Source organism: Aspergillus japonicus (assembly GCF_003184785.1).
Source record: "Aspergillus japonicus CBS 114.51 unplaced genomic scaffold BO86scaffold_69, whole genome shotgun sequence".
Lineage (NCBI taxonomy): Eukaryota > Fungi > Ascomycota > Eurotiomycetes > Eurotiales > Aspergillaceae > Aspergillus > Aspergillus japonicus.
Genome location: NW_020291706.1, coordinates 7,292 through 28,103, shown reverse-complemented (window position 1 = coordinate 28,103; position 20,812 = coordinate 7,292). Strand labels below are relative to the sequence as shown.

The window sequence follows — 20,812 nt, the reverse complement described above, 5'->3', positions numbered from 1 at the left end:
AGTTCGGGTTTTTTTTTTTTTTTTTTTTTTTTTTTTGTAACTATAGGTTTTAGGCTAGTCCTGGAGAGACTACTTGTAGCTTTACTTAAAGAGGTGAGGATAAGCAGTCTTAGCTTTTAACTGTCGTAGACCAAAAAAAAAATATATATATATAAAATAATAGGTTGTGTACTGTACTGATGTGCCCTCAAAATAGGAATTAATATGAATTCCGATGGCCCGGGTCAGGCTAAGAAAGGGGATCGATCCTTTTATATAACAGAAATTGACTTATTTGTTACTGCTCTATAAGGTTACTGACTGGTCTCTATAGCTGCCATGTGCGTGTCGGGAAGGAAATAGGTACCGACTCAATCAATCGACCCGCTGCGGGAAGGAACCCAGCCAGCCCTTTCCTTACCTTACCTAGTTGGTTGAAAACGATCCGAGGTATCAGTTAGATAAACCTGTCCGCTAAGTAATCTGCATGCAGCTACCCTTACCCTACGTTCCCATCATGCCATGACACCAATCTTTCTGAAGAACTGCAACAACAAGCCCGGGTGGTCTAGTGGTATGATTCTCGCTTAGGGATTACAAAACCCCAAGCATATCTGCGAGAGGTCCCGCGTTCGATCCGCGGCTCGGGCCTTGTCTTATCTTTTTTTTTTTTTTTTTTTTTTTTTTTTTTTTTTGTGTCCTCTTTTTATGTTTGGGGTGGGGTGCGTTGTGTGTGTGGTCTTTCCTGCTTTGGTTGTTTTTGGGGGGGGGGGGGGGGGATTTGGTGATGGGTAAGTAGGGAAGGGTTAGTTAGGTCTTTGATGTTTGATGTTTGGGATGTCTGTGCTTGTGTCTCATCTCATGAGAGGTGAGTGAATGGGAGGGAAGGTGTGCTTGGTTTGAAGTATACTCTTAAGTATCTAGTCTAGATCTTACCACAGAAGGAGAAAGAACAGAACCCAAGTTCAGAAAGCTTCATTCAAGTTGAGGGATTTACGGGGACTCGGACTCTTTTTGATGGGGGTTTGTTTACCCATCACTCATAATGGTATCCTCGATTCGATGGGTAGGAAGGAGTACCGGTGCACGCCACTGGTATTGTATTGCACAGTCTATAGATATACCATACCATACCTAGCTCCTGCCAACAGGAAAATGTAGTAGCCAGCCAGCCAGCCAGCCAGACGGGTGAAAAACAGGCTTGGTCAAGATCGGCCTCATCCATCTTGTACAGACGGGGCGACAAATTGCGCTGGAGGGACAGGTTTGTTGAGCTGGGCTGTTAATTTCAATAGAACTCAGAAACAAACAAGGGTTCAAGCAGGGTTAGCCGAAATAATATACAAAAGAAATCAAACAGAACCAGAAGAACACAACAGTAAGAAAGAAATCGATACGCCTCGCTCTGGAATGACAGACACCATTTCGCTCGCTTGGCTTTAGAATAAACTCCGCGCGTAAACTTGATCAACTATATATATATATATCTACGTAATAGTACTTCGATGGTGTCGTATTCACAGCATTTGTTCCATCTGGCCGTCGATTTGACCGTCGACGTCAAGGGCCGGAGGTTCCTCGTCGATCTGCATGGCGGTTGATTCGTAGTCTTCCGCGTCGTTCTGGGCGAAAGTGTCCTCATCGTTCCGGACGGAAGTGTCCGCGTCCTTCTGGGCGAGAGTATCCTCATCCTTTTGCGAGAAAATATCCTCATCCACAGGAAGGTCTCTCCCGTCCGGGATATCGCTGATATCAATCCCAATGCTCGGGGCGATCCGCTGCACAACGCTGTAGCACTGCCGGAACGCGCGCCGCGCGGCGGTGTGGGTGAACGACAGGTGGTGGAGCCAGCGGAGGGCCTTCTTCATCTGGTGGGTCATGGTGTGGATGTCGGCGAGCGCCGTGGGCGGTTGGTGGTTGGAGATGGCGCTGGTGGTGGTGTCGACGTACTCCTCGCCGCCGGTGGACGGGAGCACGGGCGGGCAGCACGACAGGTGGAGAAGCAGCGCGGTCGTGGCCTGCATGATGTAGTGCAGGATGCACCACCAGGGGGTGACCGAGATCAGCCACGGCAGGTCCGGGGTGTCCGGCAGGACGGAGAGCAGCGAGCAGGCGGAGCGGACGCAGTTGCGGGCCATCTCGTTGCGGAACTGGCTCCGTGTCGAGGAGTTGTGGGCGGCGTTTTGGCCCGAGGATGAGGCATGCGCCGGGTTGGGGGACATCGACCCGGACTTGAGGCCGGACCGCGTGAGACAGGGCCGCGAGAGTGTGATGCGAGCGCTGTAATAGCTGATGGCGAGCGATGTCCGTTCACGCTCGTGGGATTTCTGCAGGTGTGGGGGGATATAGAACGTATCGTCCTGGTCGCTCACGGTGAACCGGTACGGCGCCGGGACCTTTATGAGCCAGACTTTCAGGGTGTTGTCATATTTGCGAATGCGCTGTTCCACCTGGCTGGCGCGGTCGCGCAAGCCCTGGATGCTATAGACTCTGTTGATGATCGCCTGCGTGATGCTGCAGAGGTCCACGAGGAGGTGGAAGAAGAGGGACGGACTGGGCGCACAGGTTGCGAGCCACGAGGCCGTGGTGGTAGCTTCGAGCTCGTTTTGAAGGAGGGTGAGCTTGAGACGGCTCATCCGCAGAGCCGGGTCTTCTAGGACGGGCCGAACCTCTGGGCTGTTCCAGGCCTCCTCCTCGAATGGAATTGGCAGTGGTGTCGCACTGAGGCCCTCCCCAACGCAGGAGACGCGGCCGGTTATGGCCGTCAAGAGATGCTCGAGGAGATAGATCGACCACCACAGACGGCAGCGAGCCTCTTTGGCAGCCCGCGACGTATCACTATTCTCCAGGCGGAGGTTTATACCCAGTGAAACGGCTGACCGAAAGGCCATGCTCGAAAACTTGAAGGAGCTGGTGTGGCTTCGTCAGTACTCAGAATTCGCCTCCGGGACGCAGGGCTGGAACATACCGATTGACCTGACACATGGAAAGGAAGTAGAACGCCACCAAGAACTCCGCCTGGATCTGTTGGAGATTGGCATGCTCGAAAATGACATTCTCGCCTAGGGTCAGCTTCCGTGCTCGGTTCAAATACATCACATCATCGTAGTCACCCCCCTTCTTCCCATACACCGACTGGCAGAAGCGGCTCCCGATGGCGAAGATCATGTTCAGGACGGCTCGCCACCGGTCACCCGGTTCAATCTGCCGATTGCCCTGAATGACGAATTGCGAATACTGGGAGACAAAGAACACTTTGCTGATCACATTGAAGGACGGATGCACACTCTCCATGTAGAACCGGAAGAGGCGGTTAGCGACGTCCTTGGGCGGGAGCGCGTACGGGTCGACTTCCGCCATGACGGGGATGTCGAGGTCATCTAGGTAGTAATTCAGGGCGGCAATGGGCGTCTCCTGCTTCTGGGCTGGCTGCGGGACCAGCAGGAGCTGCTGCATCTGCTGCTGCCCGTCCGACGCATTGTTGTTGCTGTCCACCTCGTTGAGTTCCTCCATCTGTTGGTTACGCAGCTCGGCCTCGTCCTCCAGCTTCTGCAACCAGGACACCTCCGAATTCTTCCCAAAGAATCCTGTCGCGACGGCCCGTTCACTGCGGTTCAGATCCTCATCCACCCTATCCAACTCATTGAGCGAGCCAATGGACGAGGAATCCGACTCAGACCCCTCGTTCTCTTTCGGCGGCGGCTCTTCTGGCGTGGTCCCATCGGAGACCCGTAGCTACTGCACCTTTAGCATGCCGCATCTAACCGAAAACAAGCGAAGACTTACCCTCAACGCCCTCCGGATCCTCCTCGCCGTGTCTTCGTCCGTGGTGGGTTCCACCTCCTGCAACAGCTGCTCATAGATCCCCACCTTACTGGTCAACGAGCACAGTTTCTTCTGGTCCCGCACCCGCTTCACTTCGACATAAGTACAGGTCACGCTGTGTTCGGCACACTGCTGACAGATTGGCTTGTCCCCCTCGCACTTGATCTTCCGCAAGCGACAGGGTTCACATGCCCGCGTGGATCGACGGCGCTGGGTCTGGTTGTTGAAGCTGGTGGTGCGGGGGATAGCCACCTTGCCGGCCAGTCTGGACGGGCCGGCGAAGGCGATGTCATGGGACGAGGAGGAGGAGGATTGATGACGAGCGATGGGACGGTTGCGGGAGCGGGATTGCTCCTGCTGGTGCTGATGCTCCGAGCGATCGCGCTTGGGCTGTCGAGAGGCGGTGCTGGTGATAGTGGTCGTAGTCGGGAGGGGCGGTGGGAGAGGGAGAGGCAAAGCGTGCGAGGGGGCTGGGAAGTTCGCGGTATGAGTAGCAGTGGCAGGTTGCAAGCCTGGGGGCAAGCCTGGGGGCAAGGCGGAATTGCTTATGATTTCCCACGACCAGTCGGAGCTCCCACTTCGACTGCTGAGGAAGCCCCCTGCTGCTCCTCCTCCGGCACCGCCAACACCGCTGCTGCCGCTGGGGGTGTTGGTATAGGTGGTGGCAGTGGTGTTGTCAGTGCGCGACTCGGAATCATTGACGGAGGAAAAGCCGAGGAAGAATGAGCCCGACGAGTCCTCCATGCTGCTGAAGCTGCTGAAGCTGCTGCTGAATTATATCGGGGGCAGAAGGAGTATAACCCATTTGAGAAATTGCATGCAATTGGGGGAGAGGAGATGTCAGAAGAAGGGGCAAAATAGCAAGTGGCGCAAGCTTCAAGGTAGATTGATTGAGGGACGATTTTGGGGGACGGTCTGGGGGTGAGTGGGTGAATAAAGTGTGGTGTGAAGTGACAGCGAGCGAGAGAGAGAGAGAGAGAGGCAATGGAATGGATGGCATGTGGACGTGGAAAGTTTATGGCGGATGATGTCATTCCCAAAATTTAACTCAACTCAACTCCAAAATCTACTCAAACTCTCCAATCATGGATGGTCGGTATTTGGTATTTACTTGTATGTACCAAAGCTCGCTGGAGCCAATAAAACGCTGATCTGCATTTCTTCAATCATGCAATCATGTTGAGGTAGTTGTTCGATCGTCGGGCGAGTATTGTTGGCCTTGAATACCATTGTCTATCACTCATCCACATGCATGGAAGAGTGGCAATTGATTGATGGGACCAAATTTATCCAGAGCAGGGATTATGCCAGCTGCAAAGAAAAAAAAATAAAATAAAATTCCGAATTGCTTAACTTCTTCTCCTTCTACTTCCAAGCCATTCTCATTGCATTCATTGAAGTCTTTCAACGCAAACTCCACAGAGCTCTGTGGTCGAAAACACACTAAACAAAACGGGGGTATTTTGATTTAATTAATCAAAGGGGACATATCAGCATCGTCCTCAATCATCGAACAAAAACAACAACAAAAGTCCCATTCATTTCCGTGGCCGCTGGGAAGCAATATCGTCTTTGCCCAGGCTCAAGCTCTCATACCGGTCCAGCATCTCAAAAAGACTGTGCTCCCCCTCCATGAGCCCACGATACCGTTCATCCGTCTTGAGCTTATCCAGCCCCTTGGCGTATTCATCCCACTGGGAGGGTGACGTGGACTCTTCGTCAAACAGCGCCTTGAGCTCATCCGAAACGAGGTTCGACCCCCGCAGGTGCTGGCCTTGACCCCGGGCGCGCACCGTCTGTCGGAACATGTGGAACAGACTTCGACCCAATGGGGAGCGACTAGCAATGCTGGAGAAGGAGCTGGCCAAGGAGAGAAAGTCCTGATCCAGAATATCAAAGGACTCGGGATCGAGCAACGTGAACAGGGCCAGGTTGATCGCGTACATGGCAAAGTGATGCGCGCGGCTGATCCCGTATTCGCGCCGATGGAGGAGCGTCAGCGCAGAGATGGCACGTGCGGCCGACTGCACAATACTGGGGGCACTGTATTTCAGGGGCGGACTGTAGCCGGGTGGACTCTCCGGCGTTTGGGGGGCTTCGGAGCCTGGAATGCGTTCAGTCCCTCCGGTGTTGTGGGAGAATAGACTGATGACCAGCGTATGATAGCGCATTCTGAGAATGTCGTCAGCGAGAGGTCATTACGCGCGCATCGGACTTTGCAAACGCACCTCAACAATATGATATAAGGCGGTGGTCTACGGCATGGCTCAAACACATCCGGCAACGTTGCGTACCAACCGCGAAGCCTTTCGAAGAGCCGTTCTTTGGTCCTATGCTGGTGCTCAATAGACACCACGCTCCCGTCGAGCGAGAAAAGTGTTTGAGAGATGTCTCTGGCGATTTCGCAGAGATCACACGAGTGATCGAAATACTGGCTCAGATAGGAAGCCCGGGCAGGCCGGTGAGAAGGGTATGGCACCCACAGGTTCGAATCTTCTTGATGATGTTGGTCCGGTCGCTGGAAGTTGACTTGGTCTATCAAGCTGGGCCGCAAGAACTCGGCATGCACAACCCTAAGAAGACAGCTCGGACCTCAGAATGTCAGCGGCAAACCGGAATGGAACGACTCACGTGTCGATATGAAACAGGCCCCAGGCCGATCGCTTGACCGAAATATCCAAATCGTTGGGTAACTGCCCTGGAATGAGACTAGGGCTCCTCGGACCGGTCAACCCTAGGGAATGACCGGTCTCGATGGCTTGGTGGAGCATGCAATACCCAAGATCATCCTTGCCCGACATCGAATACCTCGAGCATCGGTTACGCGTTGAGTTTGATAGTGACCGATCAACCGACTCACCTCTCGTATAGCAAGAGTGTGCCTTGCAAGTAAGCCAGACTCAACTTCATAGGCTCCTCCTCCCTCAAACGTTCCGCTTCTGCCAGGAAATCGACTCCCTTGGTCACAACATCCCCCGGATCAACGTATGCCTCGGAGTAGTCCGAAAAGTGCTGTACAGTTCCCTCAGTCAGTCTGCGATCGTAAGCTATCCGAGAAGTGCGATAGTTCAGCATTGATATTCCATCTTGGTCATTGTCTAAAGAGTCGACCACCAGAGGGAGAAACAAAGATGGAAACAGAAAGACAAAAGGGCGAAGCTTACACATGCATTCGTGAGCAGAGCGTTCACCAGGAATGGGCTGCAGAACTCCGACTGGGGATTGGCCCGTCGCATATGCTCGAGGAAGACCTCGCGGTCGAGGAAGGCATGAAATGGATAGTCCCAGGTGAAATACAAGGACACCAAATGTGAGACGAGGTCTGCATCCTCAGTCACTGTTGTCCATGGTCTGGCGGGGACGCGGTACGGCACCTCGTCACAAAGATAATGTATATCCATCACCTTGGGGCGAAAAGAAGGCCCAGCCCCCTCCACGTCGATCACGCGGCGGACCTCCTCCAGCTTGCACCCGGCCTCCTCCCCTACCTTGCTCTCTCCACCATCCTGGCCCAGGATCTCATCAATGAATGCACGGATCTCCTCGGCCGAGGCATCATTCCGGATGATCTCCAGCAGCTTCAACCCGTAGGATTGATCCTCAGCGCGCATCACCTTCAGCAGGTCATTCAGCATGTCCCGATGGTAGCTCAGCTCATCGGCGGTGCGTTTGGCTGCCACTCTCCGGCGCTGGTCCAAGGTCTCGTCGAAAATACACTGTCGGTTGAAGGCCCGGCAGTTATCACACGGCGGCACTCCAGAGCACTGTCAAAGGTCGTGTTCTATGTCAACAACGGCTCCTTGTCGTGACGGTTGGGTGGGGGGGAAGGCGTGGCGAGCAGCTGCTGCATTTTGCTGATGGGGTGATAACATTTATTCAACCGACACAACACACAGATGCAGTAGCACGCGCAGGTGGGGGACTCGCCTTTCGTTTCGACTTCTTGCAGGCCAGACATGCCATTGACACCCGTTTCTTGGAGCCATCGCTTGGGGTCGGAAAAGTCCTGTCTGGCGAGCTCTCCCGCGACGGAGGCTTCTCTGATTTGCTAGGTGAAGGCCCGGGAGCAATCTGGCGGTGTTGGCTGCCGAATTCACTCATCGTGCCCAGAATGAGTCTATTGGTGGTGATGGTGGTGCTGAGGATGCGTTGCGTTGCGGTGCGGTGCGGTGCGGTACTGTACATACAATGCAGATCTGGTCGGGTCGGGGCACGCGGAGTCGAGAACGGAACGCGAGCGACCAAAGAGCTGCCTACCCTGTCAGACAATTTCGTTCTCTGCTAAGACATGCTGTAACTTCCAGTTGACCTGGTGGTGACGTACAACTTCAAGGTACCACCTACGTTAGAGGCGTCAGGAAACCTCGTCCGAAGCATAAGGACGGGCGGGGGAGAATCATAGCCGCTTATGCATGGCTGCAACATGCCAATCACCATGGCATATCTGGGAGGAGTATCCGCTTCGAGATGGAGGTGACGGCGATGACACCTGGAACCAGTCCTTGCATGTGGCTCTGATGTGGTTCTGTTGTGGTTCTGCTGTGGTTCTGCTGTGGTTCTGCTGTCCGTCGAGCAAGTTGATTGCAGCTTGAACCGTCCGGAGAAAATGTCCAAGACCAGCGGGAGGTGGAAGACAGTCCCGGATGGGCCAAGTCGGACAATCACATGTCAAGTCGAGACCAGCCAAAGAGCCAAAAGAGCCAAAAGAGCCAAAAGAGCCAAAAGAGCCAAAAGAGCCAAAAGAGCCAAAAGAGCCAAAAGAGCCAAAAGAGCCAAAAGAGCCAAAAGAGCCAAAAGAGCCCAACTCATGCTCATACTTGAAAGAAGCCTACAAAAAACAAGGATGGATCGGAGGTACAAACTTTATTCTCGGAAAACGGAAAACGGAAAAAGGCAAACCGGAATCGGCTGAAGAAAGAAAAAAAAAACCAGAAAGAAAGATAGATGGATATTACGTACGGTGATATCTCCTGCCAACTAGGTAAACTAAACCCGGTCCACAATCGGCACTTTTCTCCTGGGAATGCCACCTTGGACCCAGCAGGCTGGCCGCGCAGGAGTGAGGACGTCCGAATGCTTTCCTATTAAACAACACTAAATAACAAGGGGGACATGCAGACCGCAGGCAGAAAGGGCAGAGGAAAAGAAGAGAGAGCAGGTCGCTGGATAACTAAACTAAAAGTTTTGCTCCCGCCCCGAAGCCATGGCCGTGGTGGAAAACTACCTGGAAATATGTGAATCACAACATCTTTTCAATCAGAAAAAGGATGATGCAGACAAGAGAAAAATACGTTTCCCCCCCCCCCCCCGCTGCTAGTATAGACAGGTCTAATCAGTCCATGCCAATTCCGCCTCTCAGTCCCCAGGCCATTGGGTTGAGAACTGAATCTCCAAACGTCAACCAACCATCTAGTGCTCCAGGATACGCAGGCTGCCCTGCACGACGCAGTTCTCGAGCACAGAGCCCGGGGGAACGTCAATGGTGCTGCCCTCAGTGGCAACGATGATGACGGTACCCTTGAGCGTCACATTGCGGCCCAAGTTGACAGCGCCGGTGATGGTGAGGTGGTCGAGCTCGACAATGCGAGGGATGCTAGGGATGTGCTTCTGGAAGTCCGAGACCTTCTTGAAGTCGGAGCCGAGCTTGATGACGGGAACACCACCGAAGCGGTTGGGGTCCATGACCAGCTGGCCGTGCTCCAGGCGGTAGAGGTCGGACTTGACCAGCAGGAGGTCAGAGCAGGTCTTGACGGGCAAGAAACGACGGCGAGGAACGTTGACACCGTGAGCGTTCTTGAAGTGGCGGATGGCGGCACCCACGGCGGTCTCCAGCTGGTAGATGGCCTGGTCGGCCTCGCCCTTCTTGTCAGCAGCGATGGACTTCTCGTTGGCGATGATCTCCATCTCCAGCTCGTTCTCCTCAACCACGCGCTTGATGGCGCGGAGGTTCATCCAGATGTTGTTGGTGTTGAAGTACTTGAACTTCTTGATCGACTTGAACTCGTTCACGTGCTCCTTGGGCACCTGAGCGATTTCGAGCAGGCGGACCTTGCCCTCGTAGTCAATGATGGTACCACCCTTGACGTCGGCCTTGGTCTTATCGGTCAACTCCATGATGTACTCGGACTGAGTGTCAACCATGTGCTGCAGGATGCGGAGATCCACGACGGCACCCAAGTTGTCAGCGTTGGACAGGAAGATGTACTCGACACCGCGCTCCAGGAGCTTGTCGAGGGTACCAGAGTTGTACAGAGACTCGAAGACGTCACCGTGTCCGGGAGGGTACCAGTCCTGGAGAGGAGCATCGAAGGACTTGGGAGCGGGGAGGAGAGAGTCCTTGATGATACGGGGGTAACGGGACTGGTTGAAGGTGATGATGTCGACGTTGTGGCCCTGGTACTTCTTGATGATGGACTGGGTGTCCTGGTCGGTGTTGAAGGAGTTCATCAGGACGAAGGGAACGTTGACGTTGAAGGTGCGGTTGAGGTGCTCGATCTGACGGACCGAGAGATCCAGGAAGGACATGCCCTCACGGACCTCAATGACGGACTTGGGGCCAACGCATCCCATGGAGGTACCTAGACCACCGTTGAGCTTGACGACAGCCAGCTTGTTCAGGAACTCGACAGAGGCCTCAGCACCCAGCTCATCGTAGCCAACCACCTGAGAGGGCTGGGGGGGAGCGATGCGGTCCCAGTTGACCTCGTTACCCTTGGCCTTGTCGTTGAGGAATCTGCGGAAGAGGGCGAAGAAGTTGTCCATCTCAGCCTCGAAGCGCTTGCGCTCAGCGGCATCGGGAACAGTCTCGGCGAGGGCGTTCAGGGCGTTGCGCATCTGAGAGGCAGCCACGCTGGTGGAGGCATTTTCGAAGGCCTGGGTATCCATGCTCATTAGTAACGAAACTATCTTAACAATGGTCGCAGAAATCCAGGGTGCGAGTGTCCGGCGTCCCATTCGCAGGTAAAGGGACAGGGCAGCTCTTCGCAATAGCCCTAAACTGTGGAAGTTTGTCCAGAAGAGGGCGTGCCAGGCCAGACGAAGGAGGAGACGGTGGGCCAGAAGATCCCGTGCCTGACCCGAGGTAATGACACCACAGAGGAGTTTCAGGAGCTCCAGAAGGGACAGTTTATGCGATAGGTTGCCGAGCGCAGCAAAAAGAAATAACAGAAAAGTGCGGCCAAAGCGATGATTGGCAATGATTTGGCAAATCACGAGCAGCCGCGCGAAGTACAGCGTCTCTAAAAGAGTGAAGACAAACAACAACGGAAAACGGCAAGAAGAGCAGGTCGAGGTGAGGCATTCAGCGAGGGGATTCCTGTCAAAAAAGCACCACAAGCCTGAAAAGGTGACTGGTACCAGGCCGGCCGTGATGATGATAGGTATGATGGCGAAGGTTCTGCGGGTGATATTGTAGACGATAAAAAGCAATGACAACGAAAGGCAAAGCCCAGAAGGCAACGGAGCAGTCAAAATTTGGCATTTGCTTGAAGGGGGTATGGATATGCGATATGATGGTGGTGGAGATGAGAACAGTTGTGAGAGAAAGGAAAGAAGCAGGGGATCTGGAGTTATCCACTACCACGCCAGTCGCAGGCTGCTTGGTCTGGCAGGCGCACTCTGTTCACTGCACTTTCCACCTTGCGAATGGACATTTGGGACGACACCAGGCAAGAGCCGGATAACGAAGAAACAAAGTCGAACTTACCATGTGAGACTGAGACTTTCCATGGTGCTTGCCAAACGAGCCGGAGCTGGCATCGCCGGCAGGAGCTCTGAGGTGAGTGGGCAAAGCTTTGGAGGCCATTGTGAAGGTAGTGATTTCGGGGAGGATTAAGAGAGAGAGATAGTGAGAGGGAGAGAAAGAATGCAGAAGACGAAGTTGTGAGGAAGGTGGGAGCGGGGTGGTGGAGGAGGAGGAGGAGGAGGACAGAAAGCTGCTACTGTGGATCCGCGACAGTTAGTTAGTTTAGGTACCTTAAGGTGTATCAACAGCACAGCTGAAACCGGGAAGTCAGAATGGAGGGGTAGGCTGGAAACTGGAAAAGTGCTCTAAAATGGACCAACGGGTAGTCCTTTTAATGATGATGGATTTCTCGCCACGACGCCTGTTAGGGTGTGTGTCTGTGTGTCTGTGTGTTTGTGTGTGTGTCGATCGAATTGGTAGGTTGGATAAAGGGCTGGTCGATGTCGACAGATTGCCGTCATGGACCCAATCATTGGTGCGACAAGACACAACCAGCGACCAGGGGAAGAGCGGGGGAATGCGAAGGGAAGAGGGGGAGGTGGACGGTAAGTTACTTACTGTAGAATGGGGAGAATGAGGAGGGGGGAGGAAGAGGTAGTTAGAGGAGAGATTAGAGATGTAGGATCAAGAGCAGAGAGAGAGGAAGAGGGAAAAAAAACTAAACAGAGTGAACCAGGTTGGATGAGGATGAGAGAGGTTATTTATTAGTATTCTTTTTTTTCTCCCCTTCCTGTTCCCTCTGGATAAACGATGACGATGTCTTAAGTCTGGCTTTGGGTTATTTATTTTCGGCGGGACCAAGTGGGGGTGTGGAAGGTGGAAGAGGGGGAGAATGGGAGAATGAGAGAGTCTCAGCTATGAATTATGGATACCGAGTCATAACCAATCTTACCCTAATCCACCCTAACCGGTAGTCTCAGGGGCAAGGGGCCCGTGACAATACCTGACAGGCTGATAGGACTTGCGCGCAGCCCAACAAATACCTAGTAATGTTTCTTAACTTCCTTGGTCGGGAGGGGCAGCCAAAGACCTCGGAGCCAAAGAGGGGCGCTATTCTTAGTACTCCATTCGTTTCTCCCAATTCACTCGCTGGTCCAGGCTTTTTCTCTCTCCTTCCAGTTCACGATACTAGGTAGCCAAACGGCATTACAAGCAGTCAACCTCTCACTCAGTCACTCAGTCACTCAGCCCAGACAACAATCCGTGACAGGATGATCGGGTCAATCTTCTTCATTCCCACTATGTGCACCTATCCATCCGATCTCTTTACTTTGCCGATCTAGATACTTACAGAATTACCCCTCCTCGTCCAAACCAAACCATCAATTGAATTCCAGGGCACCGCCAGACAGACAGACAGACAGACAGACAGCATTGCAGATGAACAACTGTCATGCAGTCTCTACCAACACATCCACATCCACATCCACATCCACAACCTCCCTATCCACCTTCCCTACGAGTACGTACCAGCCAGACATCATCTGACAGCCGCAGCCGGTGTATCTCTTCCATCCCCTTCTAGACCCATCAGTGCAGCCAGCAGTGCTTTGACTTCCCCCCCCCCCTTTTCTCAATTCAGGGTTCAATCTCCCTCCCTACGGAGGCTTGCTTGCGTGCCCCACCAAAACACCTCGTCAGCAAAACTGGAGTTGAATTTAAATGAGACCAGACCAGCTTGCGGTATGTATGTACGTACGTACGTAGTCGACTACGAGTCTGTCTACGACGGTTCATCTGAATTGAAACTGAGGCTATATCCTCGTCTTTCCAGAGTAGACTACGGACAGCATTGCGAAGAGAAACAGCAGTCAGAACCTCTCACTGCCAACCTCGCATACAACTATGTAGTATATAGATCACGGCAATCATCTAATCGGCCAGAGCTCGGAGCTCCCTCCCACGCCCAGAGAGAAATTTACATGTATGAACCACCCACCCAACTACTAGTAGCTACCCATCTCATCTATTAACCCCCAATCCCATTGCTGATTGATTGATCATTGATCAAGTCTCACTCTCAAATCAATAGATCCCTCCACCACCACCACAACAACACATATCAATCCAATCTCCTAATAATAAAAAACCCTCCTCGGTCTCCCCCGAAGATGTATCAACAAAAACAAAACAATAATAAATTCTACGGCAACGAGAGAGAAAGAGAAAACCTCAAGCCTCCCGATTTAATTTCCCGTGACGTCTCCTATTTCTCCTGCCCCCAAAAGCTACTCAGCTCTAGCTAAGCTACTCCGTACTATCTCGGAGTAAACCAAACCCCCTCTCTCCCTCCCCCTCTCCCCGGCACAACCGCAACCGCAACCGCAACCGCAGTAAAGTTACAATTCCCTTCCCAACCAACTGCAACTACTACCAACTACTTCCCAAGCAAAAAAAGTCAAGTAAAATGATAACTCCGTACTCCGCGGAACAACCACCACCCCCCATCAAACACTTCCGAGTTAAAATAAACCTACACACTCGACCTGAATTTCTTCAGTAAGATCGGAGTACTGAAAAAAAAAAAAAAAAAAAAAAAAAAAAAAAAAAAAAAAAAAAAAAAGAAAAGGGATAAAGTACAATTCCATTGACCTTAACCCCCCTTTACGCAACCCGGCTAAACCAAACTAATGTATGTCAGTCCGAAACACGATACGAACCACCGTGCTCTCTTTCTTCCTCTGTCTCGCCCGCCGCCACCCGTTGCCTTAAAAAGAGATACGTAGTTCAGTGACAGCTGGCACTGGCACTCCACGTTGGGCGCCACCTCCCTTGCTCTATACCTACTGACCACCATCAATGCATTCATCACAAGCTATTGCTTAAAGACGTGATCGGCCTGGAAGACTCCTCGCCCTAAGGAGCAAGCAGGCACTCAAACTGAAAATACAAGCACTGTCCCTCGTTGACTAGTGTAGCCATCGAACTGACCAGGAAAGTCTAGAAAGAACCTCTACTGCCCCTGTAAAGTGGATTGATGAATGCCCCACTTGGTCGACAATGGCGGACGGCTATCGTCCGGCGCCATCGAATCTCTCCCTATAGTGAAGAGTCCCTACAGAAATCATCCAGATGGGAGAAAAAAAAAAAAAAAAGCAAAAAAAAATCCTAACAATGAGAAGAGAAAACCCGATATAGATATAGAAATATATAATATATACAAGCAAAACACAGCAAAAATAGCAAAGCGTCTGATCCAGTCGCCCCGAGTATTCTCATTATCCAAACGCTACGCTAACTGGGCAGAAGCACCCCAAGGATAGGTATCACATCTTCGTTCATCTCGACCCAAATGCAAAAAGGAAACAGCGAGACAAGAAAAAGAGCAAAGCAAGATAGTATATGAAAGAAGAGAGAAAAGAAATAGTTCAGGTCGTTAGTTAAGCAATAGCAACACATGGCCAGAAACCCCCATCAAGCTCCGCTGACGTTCCGCTTGCTGAGGAAGCTGCGTCGACCGGCCTTCTTGGAATCAGGGCTGTCCATCAGCTCCGACGCCGCATCGTTCGTGTTGGAGTGAGCAGTGCCGGGCCGAAGAGTGGATTCCGTCACCGCAAAACTGCTCCGGAGGGTAACCGTGCCACTGCCCGCCTTGACCGACTTGTCTTGTCCGGCAACAGATCCCTGATCGTCGACGAAGAAGATCCCTTCACCCAGCACCGTGTCCGATCCAAAAGTGGCATGGTCAACTACCCGCACCTGGTACTGCGCATCAGCCGTGGTATTATGCACCCGACAGGTCTCATGCGACGGGTCATAGAACACAGGTCCACCACCCGTCTTGTGAGCCTTGGTCTTCAGAACATCTTTGGCGCCCTTGGGGCCAACCGCCTTGATAAACACCCGCACGTGTGCGTTGGGCGGGTATCCGCTAGCAGAAACCACCGAGATGGTGGCCGTGCCAGCCTCGCCCTTGCCATTCACCCCCAGTCGATCCCCATAATGAGAGGCGACGCTGCGGCTGCGCGCGTGCTGCAGTTCGTTCTTCGGGGTGGAGCTGGGCGGCGTCTCGCCCTCCACCAGAACAGCGGCCGGCGCGAGGCTACTTTCGGCCGCGGGAGCTTCTTCGGCCTCTTCCGCAACCTCGTCTTCCGCGCGGAATCGTGACATGAGACCATGCTTCAAGAAAGACGCACCCTTGATCACATTGCCACCCACGAATCCCACACCCTTGACGGGGGCGCCGACAATCTTGCCGGGGGTGGCGAATGTGCCGTGGAATGTCGATGACCCTTGTCGAGACCGGACCACATAGGCCGGCTTGAACAGCAGCTTCAACCGAATAGCACCGGACTTGCCATCGAGGGGGTATGTCACTTCTTTGCTCTGGAAAGGTTCCAAGACCTGAAGATCAATCGGTGTGCCGCCCAGGTAATCGGCCTTGTCGCCGAAGTCCCAGTCGTACACATCGACGCGGAAAGACGCTCCAAGGCGGGACTTGACAGGGGCCTCAAAGAATTCATTCCATGCCGGGTGGAGGGTCTTCTTCTGCACCTTGGTCTTGTACACCATCTCATCATTGAGGCGGAACTTGCAGTACGGGTCACTGTAGCCGTTGCGGTCGGCCGAGGGGAGATCAGCAGCATCCATGACGTCCACCCGCAGAGTACCCATGTTGTTGATACTCTCAGTGGGGTCGAGCTTCATCTGGACCGGGATGTACCGGGCACTGACAGTGATCTTGCTGACTTCTCCGTCATTGCCCCGAAGAACCAACTCAGTCGGGGTGTACAGAATCCGCTGCAGAGTGGAAAGCGTATCACCCGTCAACTTGGCAATCGTGTGATCGTCGCTCTCATCCTTGGTGTCTTTTTTGTCGATGATCCGCATCGTGATTTTGGAGAATTCGAGCTCACGAACGAACGCATCACCAACATCCTCAAGCTTGGCGGCCTTCGTACGGAGTTTGGGGGAGCTGTACGCGGGGAACATGTAATCGTCCATCAGGATTTCCACCTGGACATTGTGCCGGGAAAGCTGAACCTCGTGAACGTTGAAAACCAGGAAACCGCATTCGTATTTGGGAAGATCTTCCACAGAGATGTACGTCTTGGGAGCCTCCTTGATGGACCTGATGGACATCGTCTCCGAATCCTTGGCAGTTTGCGGGCGAGCTCCATTTGTATCGAGGCTAGCACGACTGCTCGCGGCGTCCGCATGACCGTTCGTAGTAGTTCCGTTGGTGCCATTTGTGCCATTGGTTCCGTTAGGAGCAGCAGAGGTCTTGGAATCGATGCTGGCAGACTTGGAATGTCCGGCCGCACTCTTGCGCTTGGACTCCGTGCTTTTACGAGTCAGTTCCGTACCCTCCGTCTCGCCACCAAGGTCGTCCGATTCCTCTTCGGATTCCTCTTCGGGGTTGACCACAGGAAGAGCTGGATAGAAAGCCACCGAGTAGTTCAAAGTTCCTTTAGGGGAGCCGTTTCCAAGACGGAGGCCGCTGGAGATGAGCTGCTTCTCGTCATCAACTTCATATTCGCCATTCTCATTCTCCCGAACGTAGTCGCCAGCTTTGATTTCTGTGGCACCTAGTGATCGATCGCTGTTGATGGTTTCCTCATCCATGACCTCTAACGTGATCTTCTCGCGAGAGCTGTGGATAGGCACATAGACCACCTCGTCCCACTCGGGGTTCAGGTTGTTCCTGAATGTGACGGTCCGTGCTTTCGTGTAGCCGGAGATCAGAACCCGTACGTAAGGATCAGACTTGCCCATGGTTTCCAGGTTTCGAAGATTGGATGCACTCTTGAAGTGAAAGCGCATGACACCAATGGGATCAACGTATCCAGCGCCATGGACGCCACCGACCGCCACCGGCTTCCAGTCAAGGATCAGCTTAGCGCGGCCCGTTTTAGCACCGTGAAGATGGAACCATTGTTGGCCCTTTTCCATCATCTTCAACATGTCATTCAGCTTGATTTGATAGGTACCGAGAATGGGATCCTTGCCGAGGTCACGATCGTCCTTGATCACGAGACCGAGACGTGCGCTCTTCCTGTCCGTAACCAAGAATTCCTTCGCCGCGTTCTGGAAGATGGGGTTGTTGGTGCGCTTGAGCTTCTTCGTAATGTGGATCTCTTTGCCATTCAACAGCAGGACACCGTACGGATTAAGCTGACCGACCAAACTCTTGGACGCATCCAAGTCCTTGGCTTGTTCAACAATGAATCGAGCAATACCAGTGTTCATCTCCGGTGGCGGCTCAACCTGGCCATTCTCCAGCTGTCTACCACCCAGAACGGGGAAGAAGCGAATATCTGCGTGAACTGCACCACGAGATCTGCCGCTAGCCATAACCTCGAGGAAGAGACCCTCATGCTCCGGCTGCTGCTCCAAGCGATCAAGCGGGAAGGTTGCGGTTCCCAGTTCCTTGTCCTTGCGGAACTCGTTCCAATCGTAAGGGATGATGGTCAAGGACTCAGCGAAAGACGTGATGATTACATAGATGGTCTCGTTCCATCTCGGGCTGTCCGTGTCATGGATGGTCTTGGTGCGGCCCAGCTCGACGCGGTTATTCAGAGTGATGACAGCGTACGGGTCCGGAGTACCAGCAAAAGCATCAGGATTCTTCAATTGGCGAGCGCCATGCAGCGTAACTGCGACCACACCAATAGCCTGGTCGACAGGGTTGCCGGCCAACATCTTCGCTATTTCAATCGGGAACACGTTGGGGGCATACATCATGGGACCGAGATTGTTGTGAATCTGCTCCTTGATGAAAGTCTCCAAGCCAGGGATGAAATTGATATCAAAACCAAGGGTATCACCGCCGAGAGGCTTACAGACGTAGTCGATTTCCGGTCGGTCGAGGAAGCAGACATCCACCCGTTCAATGTGGGGGAAAGGGATTTGCAGCTTGACCTTCACGCGCATCAACCCGCTGCAAGCCATGTCTTCCACAATCACATCCAGACCCTTGCTGACGACGCCCTTGCCCAGTCGGACTTCCAGGACGACCTTCGGGTTAATCTTGTTTTTTAGCTGGCGAGCAGTAAGATCCATAGTGTCGTTGGGTGTGAAGCTGAATTTCCAGTCCATGATAACGGTGTCGACTTCGGTCTTGGGATACGTCTTGACGTGCTCCAGTCGTGGCGGCTTCGAACCAAGGATGAACGTCTTCAAGCGAAGACTATCGAGCATCGCGGGGGTTGAAGTGCTGAGAACCTGATCCACCGAGTTGATGATCGTATCGCAGAGAACGGGAGCGTAGATGGGCCAGAACTTGACCAGGAAACTGTTGATCCATTCCAGACTTTCAGTGTCTGTTTCCAGCCGCTGCTTTGCCATTTCACGATTCACATCGTCTCGGAAGTTCCGACGAACACGCCGAATCGAAGTCCGGTAGTAGGTACTGCAAGCGGCCATGATAATAAAGACCCAGGCCAGTCCGCCACCCAGCACGGCAACGACCCAGGATGCGAGACAGGCGAAGACGATGACACCAGCATTATGATACCAATCTAGCTCCAGCGTTAGCTCCGCCAACCGTGCGCGCGGGAGGATCGGCTGCCATCCTTACCTCCGAAGAATTTATCATCCAGTTTTCCTTCCAAGAGTGTCTGGTGATCTAGCAGGGTTCCCTCTTCTTTCTCCTCTTGGGTCGGCTGGTGTTCGAACTGTGGGGCCCAACCCGTGCGGTCGCGTGCCCATCGCAAGTCTTCCTCCGAGGAAGCCTCTCCGTTGGTCTGCGCTGTCGCATCTTTCTCATCTTCCTTCAGGATGTCGGTCGCGGATCTTGGAGGGGGTAAATCGTATTGGTCGGGAGTGCCGTCGTCCTAAACAGCGTATTGAGTTAAGCCCATTGCCCCATAACCGTATCCCGCGAAGATGGCCAAACTCACCTTATCCGTGATAACAGCGACTCCTGTTGGTTTATGTTCGTGGTGAAATCCAGGGGGCAGCCGCTGCAAACGAAGACACCTGTCAGTTACCGGAAAACCTTGTCGATTGAGAAACGAAGGGGTCTTACAGCTCTAGCAGCAGCGGCTTTGGCCTCGGGAGACGCATCCGGGTCGAACTGGTAGGCTGGTACGCCGGCTTTCCGGGTCTCTTCGACTAGAGTCTTCTCGACATCCTCAGCGCGAATATCGGACTGAGGATCTTGTGCGGCATTTTGAGCCACCTCAATGGCACCTTGTTGCCGCAATTCGTTCTTGCTGCCTTCTACGTCTTGCGACGCCATGGCTTTTGGCGGGTGGGGGAATGAGGAGAAAACCTCGGGGAGGGGGATGGTGAAAGGTCACCTATAGCTTGAGTCCCCAAGCGGCACAATCTGAGTTTATAAGTCAATTGAAAATCTGTCGGGTGCAGCGTATGGTGGGAGACGGTGGTCAGAGGAAAAAAGCCATGTAGAAAGGAAAAAAAAAAGAAGTCGATGTAGCGGGGGGGTGGGAATTGACAGAGCGAAAGAAGCTCCTGTCAATGGGAGCGAAGCGACTTGCTGGCGCTCGTCCTTTGAGTGGTTGCCTTGGTCTCCGCGGCGGGGAGGTGGCTGAAGCACGGCAGCTGCTGTTGCTGCTGCGCGGGAGAGGAGCTACTCGGTGAAGGCTGGTAGGAGGTCCACTAAACCCCAAACCCAACTCAAATTTCTCAGGAACAACCAGCAGGATCCGTATCAGGAGTTGATGGAGTTGAAGAAGGGGAAGAAGGGGAAGGTGGGGAGAAATATTGGAAAGTGAACAAGGAGGGGTGAAGAGAGAATTAAATTAGGCTTGCTCACCTTAAACTGAGAAATGGGATGAAAGAACCGAAGTTGGAGAGGGGGAAGTAAGAAGTTACAGGAAAGAGGGGGAAATTGAATGATGAAATAGGAATACTAGTAGGAATACCTAGTAGGAATAGGAATAGGAATAGGAACCTCACAATGGCAGGCTGGCAGCACACAAAAGCGGCCGACGATTGCTGGTTGCTGGTTGATGACGAGCAGGAGATACGGAGTCCGGAGGCTTCCAGCGCGAACGGATTCAACTCACGGCGGAGCCACTTGCGTCAGAATTTCTACAGCTTTGTTGTTCGTATGCTAATAGCCAACTAACTAACTATTTATTGTTACGGACTACTCCTATACCTTTGTACTTTCTTCTTTCCCTGCGTCAATGACTTTGAATGAAGTTTTCCAGCTTCTCCCTCCTGGTCAAAATCCGCTCAATCTCAATTGAACCACCAGATCTGGTATAAAAAAGGACAAGTGCCAAAGAGGAGCCCACCAGCTCCGGAAAAGGAAGCGCGCCGATCACAAGAGAGGGAGAAAATAATAAGAAAAAA

The 20,812-nt window shown here is 52.9% G+C and overlaps 5 protein-coding genes and 1 non-coding gene across 6 annotated transcripts; 2 read left to right on the top strand and 4 right to left on the bottom strand.

Annotated features, from left to right (window-relative positions):
* The first annotated feature begins 536 nt into the window (after positions 1–536).
* Positions 537–630, top strand: BO86DRAFT_t271. The gene has a single exon. It is a non-coding gene; the product is annotated as a tRNA-Pro (tRNA).
* Positions 631–1,057: 427 nt separating this feature from the next.
* Positions 1,058–4,755, bottom strand: BO86DRAFT_412874 (uncharacterized protein). The gene is made up of 3 exons (XM_025674693.1): positions 3,766–4,755; positions 2,948–3,714; positions 1,058–2,889 (listed from the first exon to the last, which is right to left on the bottom strand). Exons 1-3 carry the CDS (start codon positions 4,546–4,548, stop codon positions 1,497–1,499), a joined length of 2,943 nt encoding a protein of 980 aa, XP_025523579.1. The 5' UTR covers positions 4,549–4,755; the 3' UTR covers positions 1,058–1,496.
* Positions 4,756–5,088: 333 nt separating this feature from the next.
* On the bottom strand, positions 5,089–8,181 carry BO86DRAFT_370061 (Zn(II)2Cys6 transcription factor; the record flags this gene model as incomplete). The annotated part of the gene is made up of 7 exons (XM_025670266.1): positions 5,089–5,976; positions 6,033–6,389; positions 6,436–6,612; positions 6,665–6,816; positions 6,969–7,568; positions 7,699–7,900; positions 8,114–8,181. The coding sequence occupies 7 exons, from the start codon at positions 8,179–8,181 to the stop codon at positions 5,343–5,345; spliced, it is 2,190 nt and encodes a 729-aa protein (XP_025523578.1). The 3' UTR covers positions 5,089–5,342.
* A 1,032-nt stretch (positions 8,182–9,213) lies between these two features.
* On the bottom strand, positions 9,214–11,608 carry ugp1 (UTP glucose-1-phosphate uridylyltransferase; the record flags this gene model as incomplete). The annotated part of the gene is made up of 2 exons (XM_025668391.1): positions 9,214–10,710; positions 11,510–11,608. The coding sequence occupies 2 exons, from the start codon at positions 11,606–11,608 to the stop codon at positions 9,214–9,216; spliced, it is 1,596 nt and encodes a 531-aa protein (XP_025523577.1).
* BO86DRAFT_392355 (uncharacterized protein) lies at positions 11,519–12,204 on the top strand. The gene has a single exon (XM_025672789.1). It carries the CDS (start codon positions 11,886–11,888, stop codon positions 12,123–12,125), a length of 240 nt encoding a protein of 79 aa, XP_025523576.1. The 5' UTR covers positions 11,519–11,885; the 3' UTR covers positions 12,126–12,204.
* A 2,682-nt stretch (positions 12,205–14,886) lies between these two features.
* BO86DRAFT_206266 (putative membrane bound C2 domain protein (vp115)) lies at positions 14,887–19,996 on the bottom strand. The gene is made up of 4 exons (XM_025666787.1): positions 19,518–19,996; positions 19,390–19,452; positions 19,068–19,323; positions 14,887–19,008 (listed from the first exon to the last, which is right to left on the bottom strand). Exons 1-4 carry the CDS (start codon positions 19,728–19,730, stop codon positions 14,963–14,965), a joined length of 4,578 nt encoding a protein of 1,525 aa, XP_025523575.1. The 5' UTR covers positions 19,731–19,996; the 3' UTR covers positions 14,887–14,962.
* Between the last annotated feature and the right edge of the window lie 816 nt (positions 19,997–20,812).